The sequence below is a fragment of the Pseudorca crassidens genome, chromosome 10, assembly GCF_039906515.1.
Source record: "Pseudorca crassidens isolate mPseCra1 chromosome 10, mPseCra1.hap1, whole genome shotgun sequence".
NCBI lineage: Eukaryota > Metazoa > Chordata > Mammalia > Artiodactyla > Delphinidae > Pseudorca > Pseudorca crassidens.
The window spans coordinates 68,379,221-68,399,984 of NC_090305.1; the positions used below are offsets into that span (position 1 = coordinate 68,379,221).

Consider the following 20,764-nt stretch of genomic DNA (forward strand, 5'->3'; position numbering starts at 1 on the left):
GCTCTGGGTACAGGAAGTAGCACTGCTCTCTGAGGACAGTATCAGAGACACGGTTGTCTATAGCTCATGCGAGCCTGAGGTGCTGCATCTGCCCCTCCCATCTGCAGGCCCTGCCCCGGCTACAGCCCCTTCTCCTTTTGACCCTCCTGCTCTACCCATACAGTTTGAATACCAGCAGGCTCAGCTGGAGGCTGAGATCGAAAACCTGTCATGGAAGGTGGAGCGTGCAGACAGCTATGACAGAGGGGTAAGTGCTGTCCTCTTGGATCCTCTGGCAGGCAAGGGAGGGCTGGTGTGGTAATAGGTAACATGGTAGCTGGCATGTAGACTGGAGGCTGCTGCTGAGAAGGGTGGGAAGGTCAGTGCTTTTGACTTCTTGGAGTCCGTGGCAGGGGGGGCAGGGGTGGGGTGGCTTTAGCTGCTCCCTGCTCATGGGACTGGGCCATGCAAGCACCTATCTTGCTTCCTTGGTGCAGGACTTAGAGAACCAGATGCACATAGCAGAGCAGCGGAGGAGAACCCTGCTGAAGGATTTCCATGACACCTAGGTTGGGACATGGACGTGCCAGAGTGAGGAAGATGTGGCTGCGAGGTCTCCCGGCTGCTGTACTGCATGCTGCAGGCTCTGCCTTTCACAACCCCAGGCAACAGCCAGGGCCCCACTCCTGAGAGACACTGGCCACACACCTCTTAGTCGATTTCTGTTTTTTTTTTTTTCCCTCATCTTTTGCTTTTTGTTTTTCCCAGGGTAGAGGCCATGTTGAATTGGCCTCTTCTCAGGACCTTTAATTCCCCCTGGATGGTTGTTGGGAGGGAGGGAAAGTTTTTTTTTGAATGACTATTAATAGGATTAGATCATTACAACTTATAATTTTCAAAGGTTGTACAATTATACAAAAAAGAGGGGGCAAACAAACCATAGAATTACACAGAACCCTTTTTAAAAATAAATTGGCATTGGAGTGTTTTAACCTCTAGCTATTTTACTTAGAATGTAACATATGCTGCCCGCTCACCTTGCCTCAGAATCTCTACTGCAAGAGGGCCCCGGTGGTCTTTGCTTGCCAGATTCATATGTGTTTGGCCACAGCTAGAGTCCCAAGGGAAGAGCATGGGTGGCAGATGGTGGGAAATTAAGTTGGCCTGAGTTATAGGCATGGAGCGCAGGGAATCACATCGTGCCTCCTGTCTGGTCCTTGTAGACCCTTTTGTGGTCAGGTGCACTGCCTTACGTTGGCAGTGAGGAGACAATACAGAACGGAGTCTTGCCATGGGGTGTCATCCTGTCTGATGGCACTGTGTGTCTGTGGACTCATCTTAATTCTTGAAAGTGAGCTTTACCTGGGTCTGGCTACTCAGGCCAGAGCCCACAGCAGAACACGTAGGTGGGCTTGTGGCCCTCCAGACCAGGGGATGTGAGTTCAGCACAGTTTTCTTTTGTTTTCTAAAGATAGAGATCCACTTTTAAAGGGGATTGTTCCCCCAAATAAATTTGTTTTACCTTGGTTCCTTCTTTTGTGCCAGTGTTCCCATGGTGTGACTCTGACCAGGTTCACACACAGCCATACCTGACACTGTCCTGCTACACTTTCCTCTGGTGAACGTTAGGGTCAGAGTTCAGCATGGTCCTCCCAAGGACGGACTCTGGTCTGCCTGGCTCAGGGACCTTGTTTGCACAAATTGTTTTCATGTTAACCTGGAGTGTATGTCTCCATTACCCACTCTAGGGGTTGGTTGCGCTCCCCCTTGCCTGGTTTCAGCTATTGGAGGACAGCACCTCTAGGGTCTGGGAGTCTGAGGCCAGCACGGTTCTTGATTTGTGGTCCCAGCTCCTGTACCACAAGGGGCGGGCCAGGGAAAAAAGCCAGCTTTTTCACAGTGCAGAGGAACAAGTGGTTTGCATGGTGTCCTACCTGTCCTGAACCTGGTCCTGTGGGCCTTTCAGAAGTTACATCTGTGATTCCTGGGGTTTCTATGGCTTTTTTCAGTGCCTCCACTCTGAGGCCGGCAGAGTTGTCCATACTCGATAGGGCCTCCTTGACCTCCTGGAAGAGTTGCTTAGGAGATCTGTGAATAAATATTGTGTTGGAAATTCTTTGATATTCAAACATTTTCACCTCAGTCGGTAATTTCCCAGGTACCATGTAAGCTGTAAACTGAATCACTCTTGAAGGCAGAGGACAGCTGTAACTCTTGGAGTCATGGGGTACATAGTCGGCTGCAGGCTCCCTTTCTCCCCAATCAGATTTTGCCTCTTCCTGTCATCTCCTGCAAGGAGAGGACCACGGGGTGGAGCGGTAGGACAAGTTAGGAGTATAGCAGATGAACCCAGAGTTGGACAGTGCTGAGCTAACTGAAGGAGAAGAGTGCCTGCTGCGGGACCTAGGGGTGGGGTGTGACTGTTGCATTGGCCCATGGAAGATCCTGGTGTCTGGAGCTTTTACCTCTGCATTGAGTCCTTTCTGTGTCACCGCCATGGCAGCGGCAGGAGCTGAGTTGCAGCTCTGCACCTTAAGTCACACCCTCGGCACCCTGGGCATTTTTTGGACTGCACAGCTACCACATAGTGCATTTGCATCCAGCTGTGGCCCCAACCACTGGAGCTGCAGGAGGTTCTGTGCCCAGACTGCAGCCTGCAGCCCTTGATCTGCAGAGAGCTTTCTTTCGTGCCTCAAGTGGCTGTCTCTTGTTAACATCAGGAAGATAGAAAAGGTCAGGCAGAATTTTTCTGCCCTGCAAAGGAAGGCACAGTGTTTTCATGAATTTACCATGTATCTTTGTTTTCTTCAAAGAAAAAGTTGAGGTGATGTCATCTGCTCAACCTTGAGTGGTTTATTCAAAATAAACTGCAAGTTTCTGATTATAAAAGTGTGTGCAGAGTCATTCTTCAAAGGATCCAAGTAGCCTTCTGAGTCAATGCCCCCGGGGGTTCGGGCCACTGAGCACCAAATAGGGGCCTTCCTGTTGGCCAGTCCCCTCTTGCAGAGGGCTGTGAAGGCCCCACTGGCCTGACTGCTCTGCCTTTCTTCCCTTTCTGGGGAGAGGTCACCTGTGGAGGGAAGTGGAATATCCTGGTACTTTTGGCTTTCCTTTCCCTCCTTGGGTGCAGGCCAAACCATTCCCCACCAAACACAGATCCCAGGATGTGGTAATGTACTGATTCTAATGCCCTACAGCCCTGCTGAGTCCCTGAGCTGCTTATTCAGAAGATCCTTGGGTCCCTCCAAAACAGATGTGGGAGCAAAGGGCCATGGAGTATGGAAGCGGGACTTGTGGCTTCACAGGGGCTCTGGGCTTAGGAAGAGGGTACTCTCGACAGGAACTGGAAATGTTTGGAGTTTAATCCCAAAGGCTGAGGACAGGAAACAGAGCTTGGATTCTGAACAAGGGGGTCTGCATTTGTGGTGTCAGGAGTGGTGGCAACTTCACTGATAGGGGTGAAGGCTCCAGCGCTGTGGGCAGCACAGCATGCACAGGGCAGCCAAAGCCGGGGAGGTCCCAGACACTGCTAGTCAAGTCCACAGCTGCTCCTCTTTGGACTTCAGATGTGCCAAGCCCCATGCTCAGCACCTGGGCATACAATAGTGTGCAAAAGATACATGGTCTCTACCCTCTAGGAGCCTCCAGAACATGGAAGACACAGACAGAACTGGTCACTAGTGAATGTTTTCACTGAGGCAGCAAGGCCAGGGGCTGAAGAGCTGCTCCTGCAGATCAGTGGGCAGGATACCAATGGCCTTGGCACCATACCCTTGGTGATCTTAGAACAAGAGAAGATAGCACATTCTAGCAAAATCTGGAGGAGGGATTTTCCACATACTCTTCAGGGCTTCCTGCAACAATCTGAGCATTGCCTATATAGTGAGCTCTATTTTGGGCACGGAGGACATAGCCATTGAATTTGTTAGACCAGTTCCTGTCCCCACAAGATAATCACACTAATGGTCACTGAGCACATATCCACTTAGTCGTCACAGCAGCCCTGTGAGGTAGGTGCTGTCACCGTCCAAAATGAGTAATTTGCCCAAGGTCATCATTCTAGTAAATGGCAAAACAAAAAACATTCACTGATAGAAATTGGAAAGTAAATCCAACTTTTGTAATAGAGATTAAAACACAGCTCAGCACAAGACCCAGATTCGACTATGTATCATGACTGAGATGGGACTGCCACCCCCGTGAGGTGAGCCAGCCTGGGTGGTAAGAGGTTTAGATATCAAAAAGGCCATAGCTTTTAAAAGGTCAAGAAATTATAGTTTATGCTGTGGTTGTGAAATTCCCATAGCCAATAGCAGGCAGAGCAGAAAGGGGGTGAGGCGCCCCCCACTTCCCACCCAACCTGCTTGCCCCTCTGGTGATGTTAGCTGTGCATAGCAGTAAGCGTAACTCAATTGGATAGTGGTAATAGGAACTTAGGAGAATGGAGTTCAGGAAAATAGTTTAAGGAACATGAGCATTTTGTGGTGATTTAATTATAGGTTCTAAAAAGCTAAAAAGGAAATGGTCTCAACATTCATTCATGGATACCAGAAAACCATGACATCTGGAATTCATTTCAGGAAGAAGGGCCAGGTCCTCGCTGCCTGTGTCTTTGCCTCCATGTTGGGAGAGTCCAGACTTGCCAGTTGCCTACAGAGCTCAGTTCCTACTCCAACTGAAGCAGGATGCTGGACCACTGGAGGTGTTTGGTCAGCATCCCAGCTTTGGCTGAGCCCCAAAGGTTCCCATTGCCACCTGCCCTGCCCCCCCCCCCTTGAAAACATCCAGAACTTCTCCTTTTATTGGACAGTGCTTCTCTAGTTTCCTAAGGAGATTGACAAGATAGTCCCTAAAGGTGACTGGATGAACCCATGTATTGGGTTGGCCAAAAAGTTCAGCAACATGTTATGGAAAAACCTGAACAAACTTTTTGGCCAACCCAATACTTGGGCACTGATGAAATCTGCCATTGTGTGTAGAATCTCCAAGAGAAGAAGATGGGGCTGCCCTACTGAGGAGACCAGAAAATGCACTCTCTACTTGTCTGGGAGGAAGTTGGAGGGGGAGGGCGTCTTAACAGTGTAAAGACAAACCACCGGTGGGCCCTGCCTCAATGACGTTACTCTTGTCTGCATGTCCACCTCGGGGGTGGGGGTGGGGGTGAGCAGAGAACGAAAAAGACCAGGTTTGGGCACTTGGCCACTGGTATGTCCTCCTACATCCATATTTGGGGATAATCTGGGTTTAACTTTCCTCCGAGGCATTGGTGTCTCAATTATGGAAAAGTCCCTTTCTCCCTCTTCATATGTGCCAGCGCTGAGGCAAGGAGAGTTCCTGTGAACCTGAGCACCTGCAGCATTCCTGCAGGTTACTGTTAGGGTGCCAGGGCTCCTCCAGGAAGCCCTGTCTGACCACTCCAGACTGGGTCCCCCGTCTATGCGACCCCGCACATCAGGCAGTTGCTTCCTAAGACCTGACTCCTGCAGCCCTTCCCGGGAGGTTCAGACCGACCGCAGAGCAGACCTCCAAGGCGTTTCTTGGCCGCCTACACTGGCGAGTGTCAGTGCCGAATGCCTTGGGTCCGACGCCACCACAATGTGCGCAGTCATCGGATTCCGCGGCGCCCCAACCCGCCGCAATATTGAATCATCTTTTGGCACTGCCTCCTCCTTGTTGCCACCCCACTCCTGGGAGCGAGAAAATGCAGACCATACTGTTCCGCGAAGAGGGAAATGCGTCTCAACCGGGGAACGGAGGAACTACCAGTGGGGTTTCCTGTAACTGTGCTGCTCTTGTCTGCATCTACATTTGGGGGGCGGCTTCTGCCCTGGGGAGTGTGCATCTCCTACTAACGATAAAGCAGCTCGGGAAGAGGAACTTCAGTGTGGGCCGGGGTTCAAGAAGCGGAGATCTTGAGTGCAGCGCGGGCGCGGGATCCCCAGGAACCCCCTGCTGGTGACCGCCGCGCGCGCTGGCTCGGCGGCGGTGGTTCTGGCTACGGCGCGGCGCGACGCTGACAACCCCGCGGCCCCTCCCCTGGGTGCGCGCGCAACCTGGGCACCATGGCGGCGGCGGCGGCGGCGGCGGCGGCGGCAGGCCGGCGGCCTGAGGCTGTGAGTCCTCAGTGGGCGCCGCCCCAGCACGACCCGGCCGGGGCAGCGGCGGGACTGGGTGACTGTGAGGACACACCGGTCCGGCCGCTGTGCAAGCCTCGCGGCATCTGCTCGCGCGCTTACTTCCTGGTGCTGATGGTGTTCGTGCACCTGTACCTGGGCAACGTGCTGGCGCTGCTGCTCTTCGTACACTACAGCAACGGCGACGACAGCAGCGACCCCGGGCCCCAGCGCCGGGCCCAGGGCCCCGGGCCCGCGCCAACCTTACCTCCCCTCACGCGGCTGGAGGGCATCAAGGTGAGGCCTCCGCCGCGGCGCGCTCCAGGCCCTGCACCGCCGAGCCCGAGAAGGCCGGCAGTCAGCCCGGGGCTCCACGCTGCTCCCTGCGCCGTCCCGGCCTGCCGCGCGCACCCCCTCACTCGCCCGCCGCCGCCCACCGGGCCGGGGCGTCTTTTCCTTTCTCGCACGTAGGGGCCTGGCGCCCGAGCTGCCCGCTGTGCCGCTTTCCCTTAGGTGGGGTATGAGCGCAAGGTCCAGCTGGTCGCCGACAGGGATCACTTCATCCGAACCCTCAGCCTCAAGCCGCTGCTCTTCGGTAAGTTCGCTGGGCACCCCCAGGAAGGGTCAGGGGCTACGATTTGGTGGCTGCCTTGAGGCTCATTTGACCACGTGACTACTGTTTTGAAAATGGCTGTTTCAAAGTAGCCCTTTCTTTTCCACCCAGAGGTTGCCCCAAGTGAGGTACCCGCCCCCATCTCCAATATAGGGTGACAGGCTGACCTTTCCACACTCCCCTCTGTGACCCCTACTCTCTGCAGCTGATCCTTCCATCACAGGGCTGAGCAATGTGATCTAGAAGCTAGTGTCTAAACATTTCATTGAAACTGTCTTTGGAGGCTCCCTGCCATGGTTAATTCTGTCACATTCTAGAATGGGGGGAGGGTCGGACAGACTGATAACCAGGTCCTAGCTGATCTCAGGACCTGTAAGGGGAAATTCCACTCCCAAAGTGGGTCTGATAAGCAGGCTGTCCAAATGTGGGTAAGCTGGTGCCCCCCAAACCTGCCCCACAAGGGCACCAGCCTTTGCTACCAGCACTCTGGGATTCTTCTTAGGATGGAGTTTTGTGTTCAGCCATTACAGTAGGCAGAGCCTTCCAGGGTGACCTCATTTGGAACCAGCATCATAGCTCACATTTTCTGAGCTCTTGTTATGTGCTAGACTTATGTGATCATTCCATTTAATTCTCACAACCCCTCTATGAGGTGTGTGTAGGTCCCACTGTCAGGCTAGTGGGTGAGAAAGTGAGGCACAGAGAGCCCCTGTTGCTTGGCCAGGCTCACACAGCTAGTTCAGGGTGAAGCTAGGATTAGAACAAGGCAGACTTTCTCTACAGCCTGCACTCTAAAGCCAACGTGCTAGTTGTGAAGACCCTGAAGTCCTTCAAAGACTACCAGTACCAACAAGATGGGGGTCCCCAGACCCATGACCTTGCCCAAGATAGGTTTTCACACCCCAGTCCTGGGTACCCAGCCTCAGTGACACACTTACCTGCAGACCTGAGGTGTTCCTGGCTGCTGGGGGATGGAAGGGGTAAGGGGCTTTCAGGAGGGGACTGGGAACCAAAGCAGAGCATCTGAGCGCATGCTGTCAACCCTAAGGCAGAGGGCCCTGGTTGGGGATTATGCCTAGACCTGTGAGAATGATTTCACATAGATTAGGATGTCAGTCCTATTGTAGGGAAGGCACTAAAAGATTATTATTATTATTGCATAATGTTGAAGTCTGAGCAAAGCACTAGTTCAGGTGCCGGGAATACAGAATTGGACAAAATAGGAAAACAAAAAACACCTGAAGCTGACAGTCGAATGAGGTTACAGACAAATAAACACGCATGGTGTGTCAGATGGTGATAAGTGATCACAGACAAGTAAGGCAGAATTTCAACTGGGGTTGAAACTGAGTAAGCTGGTCAGGGTGGGCCTCCCTGAGAAGGATATTTGAGCACAGACCCGCAGAAGCTGTGGGATGAAGCCAGGTGGCTGTCAAGGAACAGGTGATCCAGGCAAGGGAACAACTCTCCCCATTACTACTCCACTGTTGTGAGACGGCCACATTGAGGTGGGTGTACTTTCTCTCATCAGCCTTTTTGGACCCGTATATACTTAATTCAGACATATGTTAGGTTAAGTGAGCCATGAGGCATAACCCCTAACCCTAACCCCCTAACATGCAGCTTGTTGCATCAAAGTCCTACAAAGCAGAGAATGAGAAACCCAGACCCGAAGTCACCAAGAGTACATTACGGGAAGCAGAAGAGATTTGACAAAAGGTAAACTGATTCTGGTTAAGCCATCAGATGGGTTTCTGTTTGTGCAGATAAATTACAAAGGGCATGATTAGGAGAACTGGGCAGTTGCAGCAAGACCTTCCTAATCGTTGTTCTCATTTCCTCCAAAACTCTTACACTACCTTTGAGTCTGTTGGTGAAAGATGTCCCAGGTTTTACTCAGAAAGTCCTGGGGCTTGCTGCTTGGTGAAATGAGGTGAGACAAATGAGGAAGAGGTCAGTGATTATAAGAAGTCCAGTTGTGAGACAGGCTAACCACAGGGGAGAGGGTGTCCAAGGAGGGGCAGTTCCTGAACGTGGTGTTGGATGAATCCAAAGAAGGAAGCCTCACCCCAAGAAGGAGCAGTGTCTCTGTTTTCTGTGCCTGCCTGTCCATCCACCTACTGTCGCCCTGAAGAGGCAGGCAGGGCCCAAGGAGAATGGGCCCGCTATGCCACCTTGCCCTACTGTGACCCACCATCAGGGACCCAAAATGCCAGGGCTCAAGGGGTAGGTGTTCAGGGTGTCAGCTGGGGCAAGGGGACTGGGTTTTACCCTAGGGTGCCTCCATCTCTTTGGAAGGGAACCCCACCACTTCACAGGGAAATCCTCACGTAACCTTCAGCCTCTCCCTTTGGGGGAAATTTCCTGTTTCCCACCTTTGTTCCTAGAGACATTTGGTAAGTGGGACCTGGGCCACAAAAGGCCCCCCCGTGAGTTCCTGGAGGATACCTGCTTGACTGTGGTAGGCATTTCCCAAGGATTTGGACCGTTGTCCAGTTCAGAAGGGAGGTGTTCCAGTTCTGACTCACTGTCGCCTCTCTGGGGACATTGCTTTCTCTCATGTGGCTCACTTCTCCCTCCACCTCACACTCATTCTGTATTTAAACAGCAGATCAGATCTCATCACTCCCTTCCTTAAAAGCCTCCATGATTTCCCATTCCACTTCTACGTCTCATTTGGTGCTCCAAGACCCTCTCATCTCTCAGACCTCATCTCCCACCACCCTTCCCTCACTCACCCCCCGTTGATTCTCAGACACCAAGCTCATTGCTGCCTTGGCACCTTTTTTTTTAATTAATTAATTTATTTTTGGCTGTGTTGGGTCTTCGTTGCTGCGTGTGGGCTTTCTCTAGTTGCGGTGAGCAGGAGCTACCCCTCAGGGTGCACGGGCTTCTCATTGCGGTGGCTTCTCTTGTTGCAGAGCACAGACTCTAGGCTCGTGGGCTTCAGTAGCTGTGGCACGCGGGCTCAGTAGTTGTGACTCGCAGGCTCTAGAGCGCAGGCTCAGTAGTTGTGGCACACGGGCCCAGTTGCTCCGCGGCATGTGGAGTCCTCCTGGACCAGGGCTCGAACCCGTGTCCCCTGCATTGGCAGGCGGACTCTTAACCACTATGTCACCGGGGAAGTCCTGCCTTGGCGCCTTTATATGCACAGTTCCCTCCACCAGAAGCCTCAGACTTGGCTCTCACTGAGGGTGCCTTCCCCCGCATCAGGCCTCTGCTCAAACCTCGCCTCCTCAGAGACCTCTCTCCACCTCAGACTGGTCTCAAGAGGTTTCCAGGCTCTCTGTTGCGTCAGCCTGCTCCGTTTTCTTCTCAGCGCTTAGCATCATTGGAAACTACCTTCTGTATTTATTTGTTAATTGTGTCTTTGCCCCTAAAGGTTAGCTGCATGTGTGGAAGGCCTGATTTGACATGGCTGTGTGTCCAGCGGCCAGAGTCTACTGCTGACAATTATTGGCCAGCTGGAGGGGTTTACTAGATACTCTCAGCCAGTCCAGCACCTGTCTTTGTGTGCAGAGTGGCCTCCACCATCACCCTGGGCAGGTGCCTCCTTATTTGGCACCCTCTTCAAGAGCAGCAGGGGGCACTTCCAGTGGGCCAGCAAGAGTTTTAGTCCACTTTCTTAACTATTTAAGGTAAATGAGTAATCGATACCAGTACACAAAACAATGTATGTTAAAACCATAACTGCTTTATTATAGGATTTCCAGACCTATTCTTTTTCAGCTTAAAAAAAACAATAAAGCAGTTACATAAGACCACTGTGCTCTCTTGACAGAAGCGCAGAAGTAGGGAAAGAATTGTAGTATGCATATTAGTTCAGGTTTGTAAGCAGCTTAATGCAGTTTTCTGTATGAACCCCCCTGCTGTTCCACAGGCCCGCTGCTTGGCAGGATTGTGGACTCAGTAAAGGTCAGGAAGATATAATTGAGTCTGTCTGGGGCTTGACAAGCAGCATAGTGCCTGGGTGAGCATAGCCTGAGGCTTTGTGCCTGCCCTGAGGCTCAGCTTGGGATGCTGGGGCTTGTGGGCAGGAGCAGGGCATCAGCCAGGCCGGCATCCCAGGTCTGGGAAGTTCAGAAAGGTAGTCTTGCCTGCCCAGCACACAAGGCTAGCTGACTTTTTCCAGGAGGAAGGACCACAGAAGTGGACTTCTGCCCTGCCTTGTGCTGGTCCTGGGTGAGCCTTGGAGTTACTCTGGACTCTGGTCTGCAAATATCCATGGAGGGCAGCAGAAAGAGGGTTTTATGTGTGTCCAGGGGAGCACATGGTCTGCGTGGCCACTGCAGAGGCTGTGGCTATAAAGTCCCAGGCTCTCCCCACCTGGGTTGACTCTATTCTGGGCACTGGTGATGATGCCACCTGCACATGGCCAGCTGCAGATTTCTGTGGCCCTGGCTCCAACCATAGGCCGTGGTTACCAGCAGACCGTGACCCTGCACCTCCCCACTCAGCACGTAGGTCCCAGCATACTTTCCGCGCAGGAGGTTGTACACACACGTGGCATCCAGCTGTAGCCAGCATCGCAGAGTAGGCGCCAGCTCCCCAGGGGGCAGTGAGCCCGCCTTCAGCACCTCTAGCTGTGAGTCCAGGTCGCAGTCTGAGGGTCCGGAGGATGACCCACTGCGCCAGGAGAGCCTAACCTTCACTGCTGAATGGGATCAGAGGGCCGAGGTGATGAGCCTGGCCCCTCTGAGTATCCCCATCTTCCCCTCCACCTGGTAAGCCAAACCCTCTTGTCTGATGTTCTGCTCTTGGAATCAGGGTCCTAGAGAAGGCCTGTCCTCCTGGAATGTTGTTTTTTTAGCAATTATTAAAGGAACTTATTTTTTAGTTCTAATTAGGCATAATGTTTGGGTATCCCCTCTTTCTTTTGTCTTAGCACCAAGCCAGGAGTTGTAATGAACCCACTTGTAAGGGGGTGTAAGGGGTGCTGGGCACCAGAGGCTCACCAAAATCGCTAGCGCAGAGCGTGTCCAGGACCTCCTTGGACGAGCTGGTGTCCTGCAACTCACAGTCCCTGCAGCTGGCACGTGGCACTGGGGGGAGGAGCTGAGTGAGGCTCCCCCTGGACCCCGGGTGGAGGAGGGGAGCCATCAGCAGGGGTTTCTCCCACTTTCCCCTTGTTCTTTACCCTTTCTGAGATGGATGGCCGCTGTGGGTTGTCCCTCTTCTTTCCCACCAGAGAGACCCAGTTACCTGATCCCCGAGAGTTGTGATTTGAAAGGGTGGGGTGCAGCCTGTGGGGCTGAGAAAGGGTTAGACCAGCCTAGAAGCTGTGTAGAGACTCACGTGGGCAGCTCGGGCGGGAGCCGTTGGAGATGGCAGCCACGCAGAGGCCGTGGCCGGCGGGGAAGCGTCCGCAGTGCAGGATGGCTGGCCAGGGGTAGCCATAGCAGGCCATGATGGGGGTGCAGCTGGTCTGCACGGCCTCGCACAGGCTTCGGCACGGGTAGATGACCCTGCAGGGCAGGGAAAGTGTCAGGGGCAGCGGGTGCTCAGGACCAGGGTTCCTGGATTCCAAGCTGGGGCCTCTGTGTGCTCCTAGCTCTAGGCCTGGCCAGAAACTCCACAGCTGTTGGGCAACGACACCCTGGTCACCTAGCAACAGCCCTGCAGCTGGGCTTCTTGCTCCTTTGCTTGCTGAAATCTTAGCCTTCAGCCCTGGGTCTCCCAGCCCTTCTGTCTTGTAATCCCAGCCCCACCCCTGCCCTGGCCCAGGCTGCTTTCCACCTTTGCAGTGCATCTCCACCTACAGCTCCGGTGGATGCCTAGTGCCTGGGAGAGGGCTGTAGGAGGGGCCCTGCACTCTGGGCCTTCACTCCCCATCTTGGAGGGAGAAAGCAGGGCCCTCCCTCTTGTCCTGAAAGGCCTGCAGGACACTGCAGTTTCTAGCCAGGCCTGGGGTTGGCCAAGAGCAAAGGGGCCCAATCCTCAGTTTCTGAAAGAGCCCATTCTTGCTGCTACAGGCATGGTCACCCTGAGGCTCTAGGAAGGGCCCTGGCTCTGCAAAGAAGAAACTGAGGGAGCTGTTGTTCACGGGGTAGGTTAGGCTGGGGAAGAGGAATCAGCCTTGCAATCTCTGGACTCTGAGAGAAAAAGCCACCAGATGAGCCGTGGCTCCATCTCTGGCCAGGATCCTTTGGGCAGACAGAGTTGCCACACCTCACTGGAGAGGGGTTCTCAGCCCCTAGCCTAGAGCGGGCTGCTCACTTGCCCTACCTTGACATTTAAGAGCCCTTGTTGATTTGTGGATCCAGACCAAGGGTGCACACCATTGATAGTCCCCTGCCTATGTCTCCTGTGTCCCATGGGCATCTGCGCTCTCTGCCAGCAACACCCTGACAAAACAATCCTTCATCCTCCTGTCACCGATAGGTACACAGCAATGATTAGTGAAGAGCTTCCAGAGCAGGCCCTGGCTGAGGAGAGGCCCCCACCCTTACCTGGGAGCCCCTGCCCTACCTGTCGAGGCACACCGGGGCAAAGAGGGAGCAGAGGAAGAGGCGCACATCAGGGTCGCACTCCCTGGCCAGCAGGGGCAACCAGCTGACTGACTGCTGGATGGCCTCGGCTGCTGTGTCATGGTCCAGCAAGTGGGGTAGCCGCATCTCTGTGTAGCCAATGTTGTGGCACAGCGCCATGGCTTGGGGAATGGCCATGCACCGTGTGGGGCCCCAGGGAGCCCCTGCCCCACCGTCACCCGACAGCACCACCAGTGCCACCAGCTGCCACAGCCCTTGATCCATCACCTGCTTTCTCTGCCTTGGTCTCAGTGCACTGAGGTTGGGGGCTTTATAAGGGCTATACCCACACCTCAGGAGCCAATGTTTGCCCAGCTTCCATGTGCTCAGACCCACCTGGTTAGGCCCCAGTGTGCTGACCTGGGCTGTTTGCATTTGAATAGCACATGGCAGGGGGCTGTATAGAGGGTGGCATCTCCTTTGGGCCTGTGAATGACTGGCACCTAATAAACTGAAGAAACCTGGGCCTGTGTTTTCTTTTTCTGGTTTACTTTTCTTGTTTATCTTTTTAAATGATCAGGAGGTGACTGGTGATTAGCAATTTGGTCCCCCAGTGGATGGCTCACACCCTTTCTGGGTTTGACAGGTTGAGGGGATCAGGCAGGCTGGAGGTGGGGGTGGGGTGGGGTGGCTTTTGTCCTGTCCTCAGTGTCATCGCATCTGGGTCACCTACCTATGGAAGCTGAATCTGGCTGTGAGCCTGGGTTCTGGAGTGCGACAGCCTGTGGGGCCCTGGCCAAGTTGCTGATGTCTCTGTGCTTGGGGGATCCTCAGGGAGAGGAAGAGTGAATTAATGGGGCCTGGTTTTCTAGGATGAGTATACGGATTACGGGGTTAATGACATGCTTAGGACAGGACACAGAGTCTGTGCTCCCTAAGTGTGATCTGCTGTGATTACTATTAAAAACTGCTCCAATCCTGGCTCCGAGTGGCCATTTCCCTTACTCTTGGCAATGACTGGAACTTCATGCTGAGAGAATAACCCAGAAAAGTGGCAGACCACTCTGCAGGAGTTCTGAGGGGTCACAGTGGCGGCATGGCCCTTCCTCCAGTCAGTTCTTGTGTGGGCCTCTTGTGCCCCGTCAAAGGAAGTCCTCTCTCCCAGGAACAAGAGAATGAAGCAAGGCCCAGGCTCCAGCCCTGGAAGTGCCTGGAGTCACTGGGATGTGGGCTCGCCAGGTGTGAGCTTCGCGTTCCAGCTCCACTGAGCTGCTTGTGGAGCTGGTGTGGGGTCATCCAGCCACTGGAACTAAGCCCCAGGCCTGACTGGCCTTTACTTGGGCTTAGAGGCATGGAGTAGGCGTTCAGTGTACATTTGTTCCCAAAGCAAAGGACACTGGGGCATCTTCTCAGAGCAGCTGCTAAAAACCTGAGTGACCCCCACTGACCTCCCAGCGCTGGGCAACTCAGTAGTGGACGGATGACCAGCACCCACTTGTGCAAGAGAATGGAGGGCAAGGCCTAGAATACTGGATGTATTCACTTTGTTTTTATTTGAACAATGCCGAAAAGCAATAATGAAGGCAAAAACCTGCCAACATTCCCCCTGCCCTTTTAAAATATATACCCAGTAAGGAGTGGAGGTCACCCCTCTACCCCTTAGGTCCACCCTCTGGCCTTTGGTCCCACTCCAAGGTGGGTTAGCCCATCCCCAGCTTTGCTCTGGCTCACTTCCCAGGACTCCCCTGGAAATTGTGTGCTCTCAGCATCAAAAAGAGAGGCCCCATGTTCCAAACGCTGGCTAACCTTTGCAGGACAACTTGACCTTGGGGTCACGGTCTAGAGCAGATGTGAAGTCCTCCTGACTTGGTGACCAGCAGGGGACAGGGACTACCCCAAGAACCCTGCAGAGAGGAAGGTATTTATTGGTGCATCAGCGTCCTGGCCCGGTTCTTGGCCTCACCCCCCACCCCACCTCTTCTGGCAGAAATCCCTGGCTTCTTGAGTGATGAGGAGTGTCGGCTCATCATCCACCTGGCACAGATGAAGGGGTTACAACGCAGCCAGATCCTGCCCACCGAAGAGTATGAGGAAGCAATGGGCACAATGCAAATCAGCCAGCTGGACCTCTTCCAGCTGCTGGACCAAAACCATGATGGTCGCCTGCAGCTCCATGAGGTTGGGATCCTGGGGCCTGGAGTAGGCACCAGGGTGGGAATGCCCAAAATTGTTTCTGGTGGCCAGGTCACTTGTACTGCTCGGCCCTGGCCCCAAGAGTCAGATGCCACCTCAGATCAACTTGGGCATGCCCAGGGTCCACTTTCCCTCCTAGAGAGCCCCTTGCTGCCCTGGGAACCCCAGAGGATGGCAGGAGAATCTACCTGGAGGTGATGGCATTTATTGCCACAGTTCCCAGGTGGTGTGCTGTCTGTGGTCTGGATTCCTTGCTGCTGTTGCTGGGAGCCCCACAGAATTCATGGTGGATGGGGTGGCAGCTCAGAGGAAGCCAGAAGTCTGCATCTCTCTCTGCATGCCCCTCACACCCAGGCTTCTGAGAGAGGTCTTGGTGGGGTGCAGGGTCCCTTGCCTATATAGAGTGCCTCACCGAGCCCGATCTTCCTAAGGGGCCTGGTGGTTGTTCACTGGCCAGGCCTCCCCATGGTGCCTCTTCCCTTTTCGCACCCAGGCCCTGGCCTCCCCCACCTCACCTGGGGTATCTGGGTGGGACACAGGCCTGTCCTTTGCTCTGCCTCCAATAGGCTGACAGTGTTCCCCATGGAAGCCACAGTCCCACCAGGGCTGAGAATGGTCATGGCCCACAGGTCTTTTGACTGTCTTCTGGCTTCCTCCCCAGATGCCTCTAGACCTCTCTGCCTACCCTCACTTCAGCTCAGGGACCTTGGGCTTTGTCCTTCGTCCTCACCCATGCCCTATCACCTGAACCCTCAGCCCTACAGAAGGAACTAGGCAGCTGTCTGTGCTCTGGTGACTCTCCATCACTGGGGCCACCCCACTGAGGCACCATTTTGTGCTTTAGGTCCTGGCCCAGACTCGCCTGGGAAATGGACGGTGGATGACTCCAGAGAACATTCAGGAGATGTACTCTGCGATCAAGGCTGACCCTGATGGTGATGGTGAGCTCATACCTTGCCACAGTTCTGTCGCTGTGAGCCTCCTGCCCCCCAAGCCAGGTAGCCTCTATGCCCAGCTTCTAGAGTAGCCAGAGATGAGGAGGTGAGGATCCAGCCTTGCCCTTACCCCTGGGAAGTAGGCAGTAGCTAGACTCTCCCATTCCCTTTGGTGACAGTCTAGAGGGCAGTTCTTGGAGGCTCTTTTGACCTCACCAGGCAGCATCTGGGGTACAGGAGGTATGGTTGCTGGCTGGCAGAGGGCAGAGTGGTATAGCGGGAGCAAAGGAACAGTGAGGTCAGCTTGGCATCTGCCTCTCTCCAGCCAGGCACACGGTCTTGCCCTAGCAGTCGGCCTCTCTGGTCTAACCAAGGTCCCCCTTGCCTTCTTCTTGCCCACCTGGAGTCATGCTAACTGCTTGGGGTCATGTGGGCAGGAGTGCTGTCCTGTAAGCACCCTCGCCTTTGGTAATAACCCCCAGGAAGTTTCTGAGGTGTAGTCATTACCCTCATGTCCAAGTTCTGGACCAGTTGAGGAAATAGGACTTGGAAGAATGGCTTTGTGGCTGGTGAACCCACAGTGAAGAATCTGACTGGGACCTGTGGCTGGAGGGGCATCATGCTGCTACTGCCCCTATGTGCAGAGCTCGTGACAGACTCACAGCCCTCGAGTGCCCCCACCCTCAGAGAAATCTGGGCCGAAGCATGGAAGTGTGTCAGTTGGGTCAGCCGGGATAACATGTAGCAAAGACACCAGCTATTCTTCCAGAACCCTAAGAGGATACAGCCCAGCTTTGTGGGTTGAGCAGGAACAGGGGAGAGTGTTCTCATTTGGGAGAGTGGCCTGGCTTTCTCTGCTGAGGTAGGCTGGTTTACCCAGCGGGCAGGACTGGCCAGGTGTATTCCACTCAGGATGAGACCCGAGGTCACGAAGGAACTCCTGGGGACCGATCCCAGCTTACACCCTACAGTGTGGAAGGCCCTGGACAAAACCCAACACTGAATGCTCTCTTTCTTCGCCCTCTACAGGACCAGAGAGTGGCCATCATGCTCTACAGAGCCAGGCTGGAGGGCCAAGGGCAGTCCTTGGCCTAGTGTCCTGGCCATATGGCTTAAGCTTCCTTTGGAGACCCTGCTCTCTGGCCAGTCTAATAGGGGTTGGGCTTCATCCTTTTGGGGGCAAAATCAGGGCTTAAACTGAGGAAATGAGCTTCTCTGGGTCTTCCCGTAGCGCCTAATGTGACAGAAGCCAATTTCATCTGACCCGAGTCCAGGTTGAGGGACAGGTGCACATGGCCCCCCAGTGCCTGAGGCCAGGGGTAGGTAGGAAGGTGCAGCCTCCCCACTATGCCCTCCCCACATGGGCTTGGTGGGCATTAATGATGGGTGCCCTGTGCAGGAGTGCTGAGCCGGCAGGAGTTCTCCAACATGGACCTTCGCGACTTTCACAAGTATATGAGGAGCCACAAGGCAGAGTCCAGCCAGCTGGTGCGGAACAGCCACCACACGTGGCTCTACCAGGGCGAAGGTGCCCACCACGTTATGCGCGCCATCCGCCAGAGGTGAGCACCTGAGGCTGTCCTCCCTGGTGCAGGGCCCCCATAGAAGTCCTTAGCTGAGACTGAGAAAACGGAATTGATTAGCCAACTCAGGATTAAGTTCCCCTTGTTAGACCAGGATTGGGACTCATTAGGGGACAATTAACAAAAGCAAATTAGCCCTGATTGTGGGAAACAGTAGATATTTGGGATTAGAAACAGAGTGAATGTTTGTTTTCTGCTAATTAGAGAAGTGATCTCTTATCTCTGTCCACAGGACCCCCTGCCCCTGAGCAGCCAGGGGTTTTAGATAAACAGCCTCCTTCCTGGAGGGAGTGTCTCCCCCTCCCCCAACTTAATGAAGATTTCATCTTTGCCACCCAGGGATGTCTCTGGCATCCAGGGAGAAGGGCTCATCATGAGTAACCCCTTCCTGCTCTTACAGGGCCAGTCTGGGGTGGCTTAAGGAGCTTCCAGGGGAAATAGGGACAGAGCTGTGGCAGGCCCAGGGTCCACCTTGCCAGCTCCCTCAGGGTGCCACCTGGCATGGGGCTGCCCAGCTGAATGCCTGCTGCCCACCAGGGTACTGCGCCTCACCCGCCTGTCACCTGAGATCGTGGAACTCAGCGAGCCGCTGCAGGTCGTGCGGTATGGCGAGGGAGGCCACTACCATGCCCATGTGGACAGCGGGCCTGTGTACCCAGAGACCATCTGCTCCCATACCAAGCTGGTAGCCAATGAGTCTGTACCCTTCGAGACCTCCTGCCGGCAAGTACCTCCCACCTGAGGGCTGTCTTCAACTCCCAGACCAGGCACCCCGATGACACAAGCACAGCCCTGCCCTGTGGGCTTGCCCCTTGGTATGGGGCCAGGAGAGTGCTGGGCCATCCTGGTCGAGGATACCCCCATCTCTCCCCTCAGGTTGTTTACCAAGTGGCCCAAAAGGGGTGGTCATCTTGTCTCAGTGGCCAGACTGAGGTACCCACAGACACTGAAAGCCGCCCCCAGAGCTCTCAGGCAAGGGGCAAGTTTGGACCCCTGATTCTTTCCGCTCCCTCCCTGGTTATTGATCCTGCTGGCACTGCTGGAGACCTCAGCTTCTCCCTTTGAAGCTATGCCCCCCTCCCCTGCCAAGGTATGGTGGCAGGTCTCTCCTCTTCACGTGGCTGCTCTGGCTCAGCCCCTTCTAGTCACAACCAGCCCTCTGCATGATCTTGCTGCTTCTGCTAGCCTACCTTTCCCAGCTGGCCCTTGGTCAGGGCCATGTAATTTAGCTAATTGCACCTGTGATCTTGGCCATAAAAAAACATTGTGACTGACAGAAAGAGACTGGGTTTGTGGGAAGAAGAATGGGCTAGGGACATCTTGGTACTGACCTGCCGTGTTGTCACTGATCCCAGCCTGCCCCTCTGGCCCTTGGGGACCTGGGCAGCTTATCCTGCCCACAGGTAAGCCCCTGGGAAGCATCCACAGCTGGGAACCTGCTCAACAGTCCCCCTGCCTTACAGCTACATGACAGTGCTGTTTTATTTGAACAACGTCACCGGTGGGGGCGAGACTGTCTTTCCTGTAGCAGACAACAGAACCTATGACGAAATGGTAAGGGCCAACCGGGCTGTTACTCTGGTGGGATGGCAGGGCCTTGGGCAAACAGTACATACCCCTCCAGACCTGGGATGAGGCCTAAACAGTCCCCTGGGGACATCTGACTGGTTTCCCTCTGGCCACCTTTGACTGCCTGTCCTTAGGCTCCTGGCCATACAGTCAGGGCAGCTTGAAAACCCCACCACTCTGCTGCCCACAGAGTCTGATTCAGGATGATGTTGACCTCCGTGACACTCGGAGGCACTGTGACAAGGGGAACCTGCGTGTCAAGCCCCGCCAGGGCACAGCAGTCTTCTGGTACAACTACCTGCCTGATGGGCAAGGTGAGGACCTGTGGCCAGGCCAGGGCTGCCTTGAGGGAAGCTTCCCTTTACCCAGCCCTGGTTGCCACCCTGGTGAGCTGTTTCTGGCTGCCCTTCAAATGTTTTTTTGCCCCTAGTCCCTCCCAAAGACCATCCTCAGTGACTTCAGCAGCCTGCACCTGTGCAGCCTCCTGGGCTCTCTGGAACCCTGTCATTCCTTGATGCCCTAGCCTTCCAGCTGACTGGGGTGGGGGACACGTGCACCTTAGTAGCCCAGACTGGGAAGGGCTGTGGACAGGCCGGGCAGCAAGAAAGCTGATTTCAGAGAGCCAGTGGTGTTGATAAGGCATTCGCTAGAGAAAGATGCTGAACCCCCAAGGAGGCCTTGTGGCCAGATGTTTGCCACTGAAGGTGTGCACAGCTGGGCCTACCCTTGCCATGCACTTGGGCAATATGAGGCCAAGCTCAGGTCAGCCCACAAGCTCAGCTCAGTCCAGCCTAGATTCCCTCTGGTCCCCTCCCTTGCTCACACCATCCTCCTCTCCTAGGTTGGGTGGGCGACGTGGACGACTACTCGCTGCACGGGGGCTGCCTGGTCACGCGTGGCACTAAGTGGATCGCCAACAACTGGATCAACGTGGACCCCAGCCGGGCGCGGCAGGCACTGTTCCAGCAGGAGATGGCGCGCCTGGCCCGCGAAAGTGGCGCCGACTCGCAGCCGGAGTGGACCCTGGACCGGGCCTACCGCGACACTCGCGTGGAACTCTGAGGGGAGTGTCCGTCGCGGTCCCCAGCCGCAGGTCACCTGCTGCCCGAGGTTGGGGGCCCTACCCCTGTCCAGCTGCAGGCCAAAGGCCTGGCCGATGTTTTGCCCCATCCCCACCTCCAGCCGCGATTAGGGCACAGTTCCCATATCCATGTTATTTATTGTGTACAGCCCCGTGCTTCCCCAACAAATAAAACTACGCGGCTTGGAGCTGCAGGGCCGAGAACCTCGGAACAGGCTGTAGGCATAATGG

At 54.7% G+C, this 20,764-nt stretch overlaps 2 protein-coding genes and 1 long non-coding RNA gene across 6 annotated transcripts in view; all 3 read left to right on the forward strand.

Annotated features, from left to right (window-relative positions):
- ARIH2 (ariadne RBR E3 ubiquitin protein ligase 2) overlaps nucleotides 1-1,505 on the forward strand; it is a 45,484-nt gene extending 43,979 nt beyond the window's left edge. For 3 of the 4 annotated variants that reach the window (XM_067754341.1, XM_067754342.1, XM_067754344.1), the window contains 2 exons: nucleotides 164-247; nucleotides 477-1,505. In XM_067754341.1, coding sequence (XP_067610442.1) covers nucleotides 164-247; nucleotides 477-548 — 156 coding nt within the window. In that variant the 3' untranslated portion in view covers nucleotides 549-1,505. Of the gene's footprint in view, nucleotides 1-107; nucleotides 248-476 lie in introns of all 4 variants that reach the window. The other variant, XM_067754343.1, reaches the window with a different exon arrangement.
- A 4,152-nt stretch (nucleotides 1,506-5,657) lies between these two features.
- P4HTM (prolyl 4-hydroxylase, transmembrane) lies at nucleotides 5,658-20,745 on the forward strand. The gene is made up of 9 exons (XM_067754363.1): nucleotides 5,658-6,389; nucleotides 6,606-6,687; nucleotides 15,160-15,350; nucleotides 16,210-16,306; nucleotides 17,700-17,862; nucleotides 18,421-18,606; nucleotides 19,347-19,437; nucleotides 19,643-19,766; nucleotides 20,294-20,745. Exons 1-9 carry the CDS (start codon nucleotides 6,042-6,044, stop codon nucleotides 20,512-20,514), a joined length of 1,503 nt encoding a protein of 500 aa, XP_067610464.1. The 5' UTR covers nucleotides 5,658-6,041; the 3' UTR covers nucleotides 20,515-20,745.
- LOC137232426 (uncharacterized) lies at nucleotides 6,694-13,696 on the forward strand. Its single transcript, XR_010947031.1, has 3 exons — nucleotides 6,694-8,213; nucleotides 8,329-8,424; nucleotides 13,087-13,696. It is a non-coding gene; the product is annotated as an uncharacterized lncRNA (long non-coding RNA).
- Nucleotides 20,746-20,764: the final 19 nt, after the last annotated feature.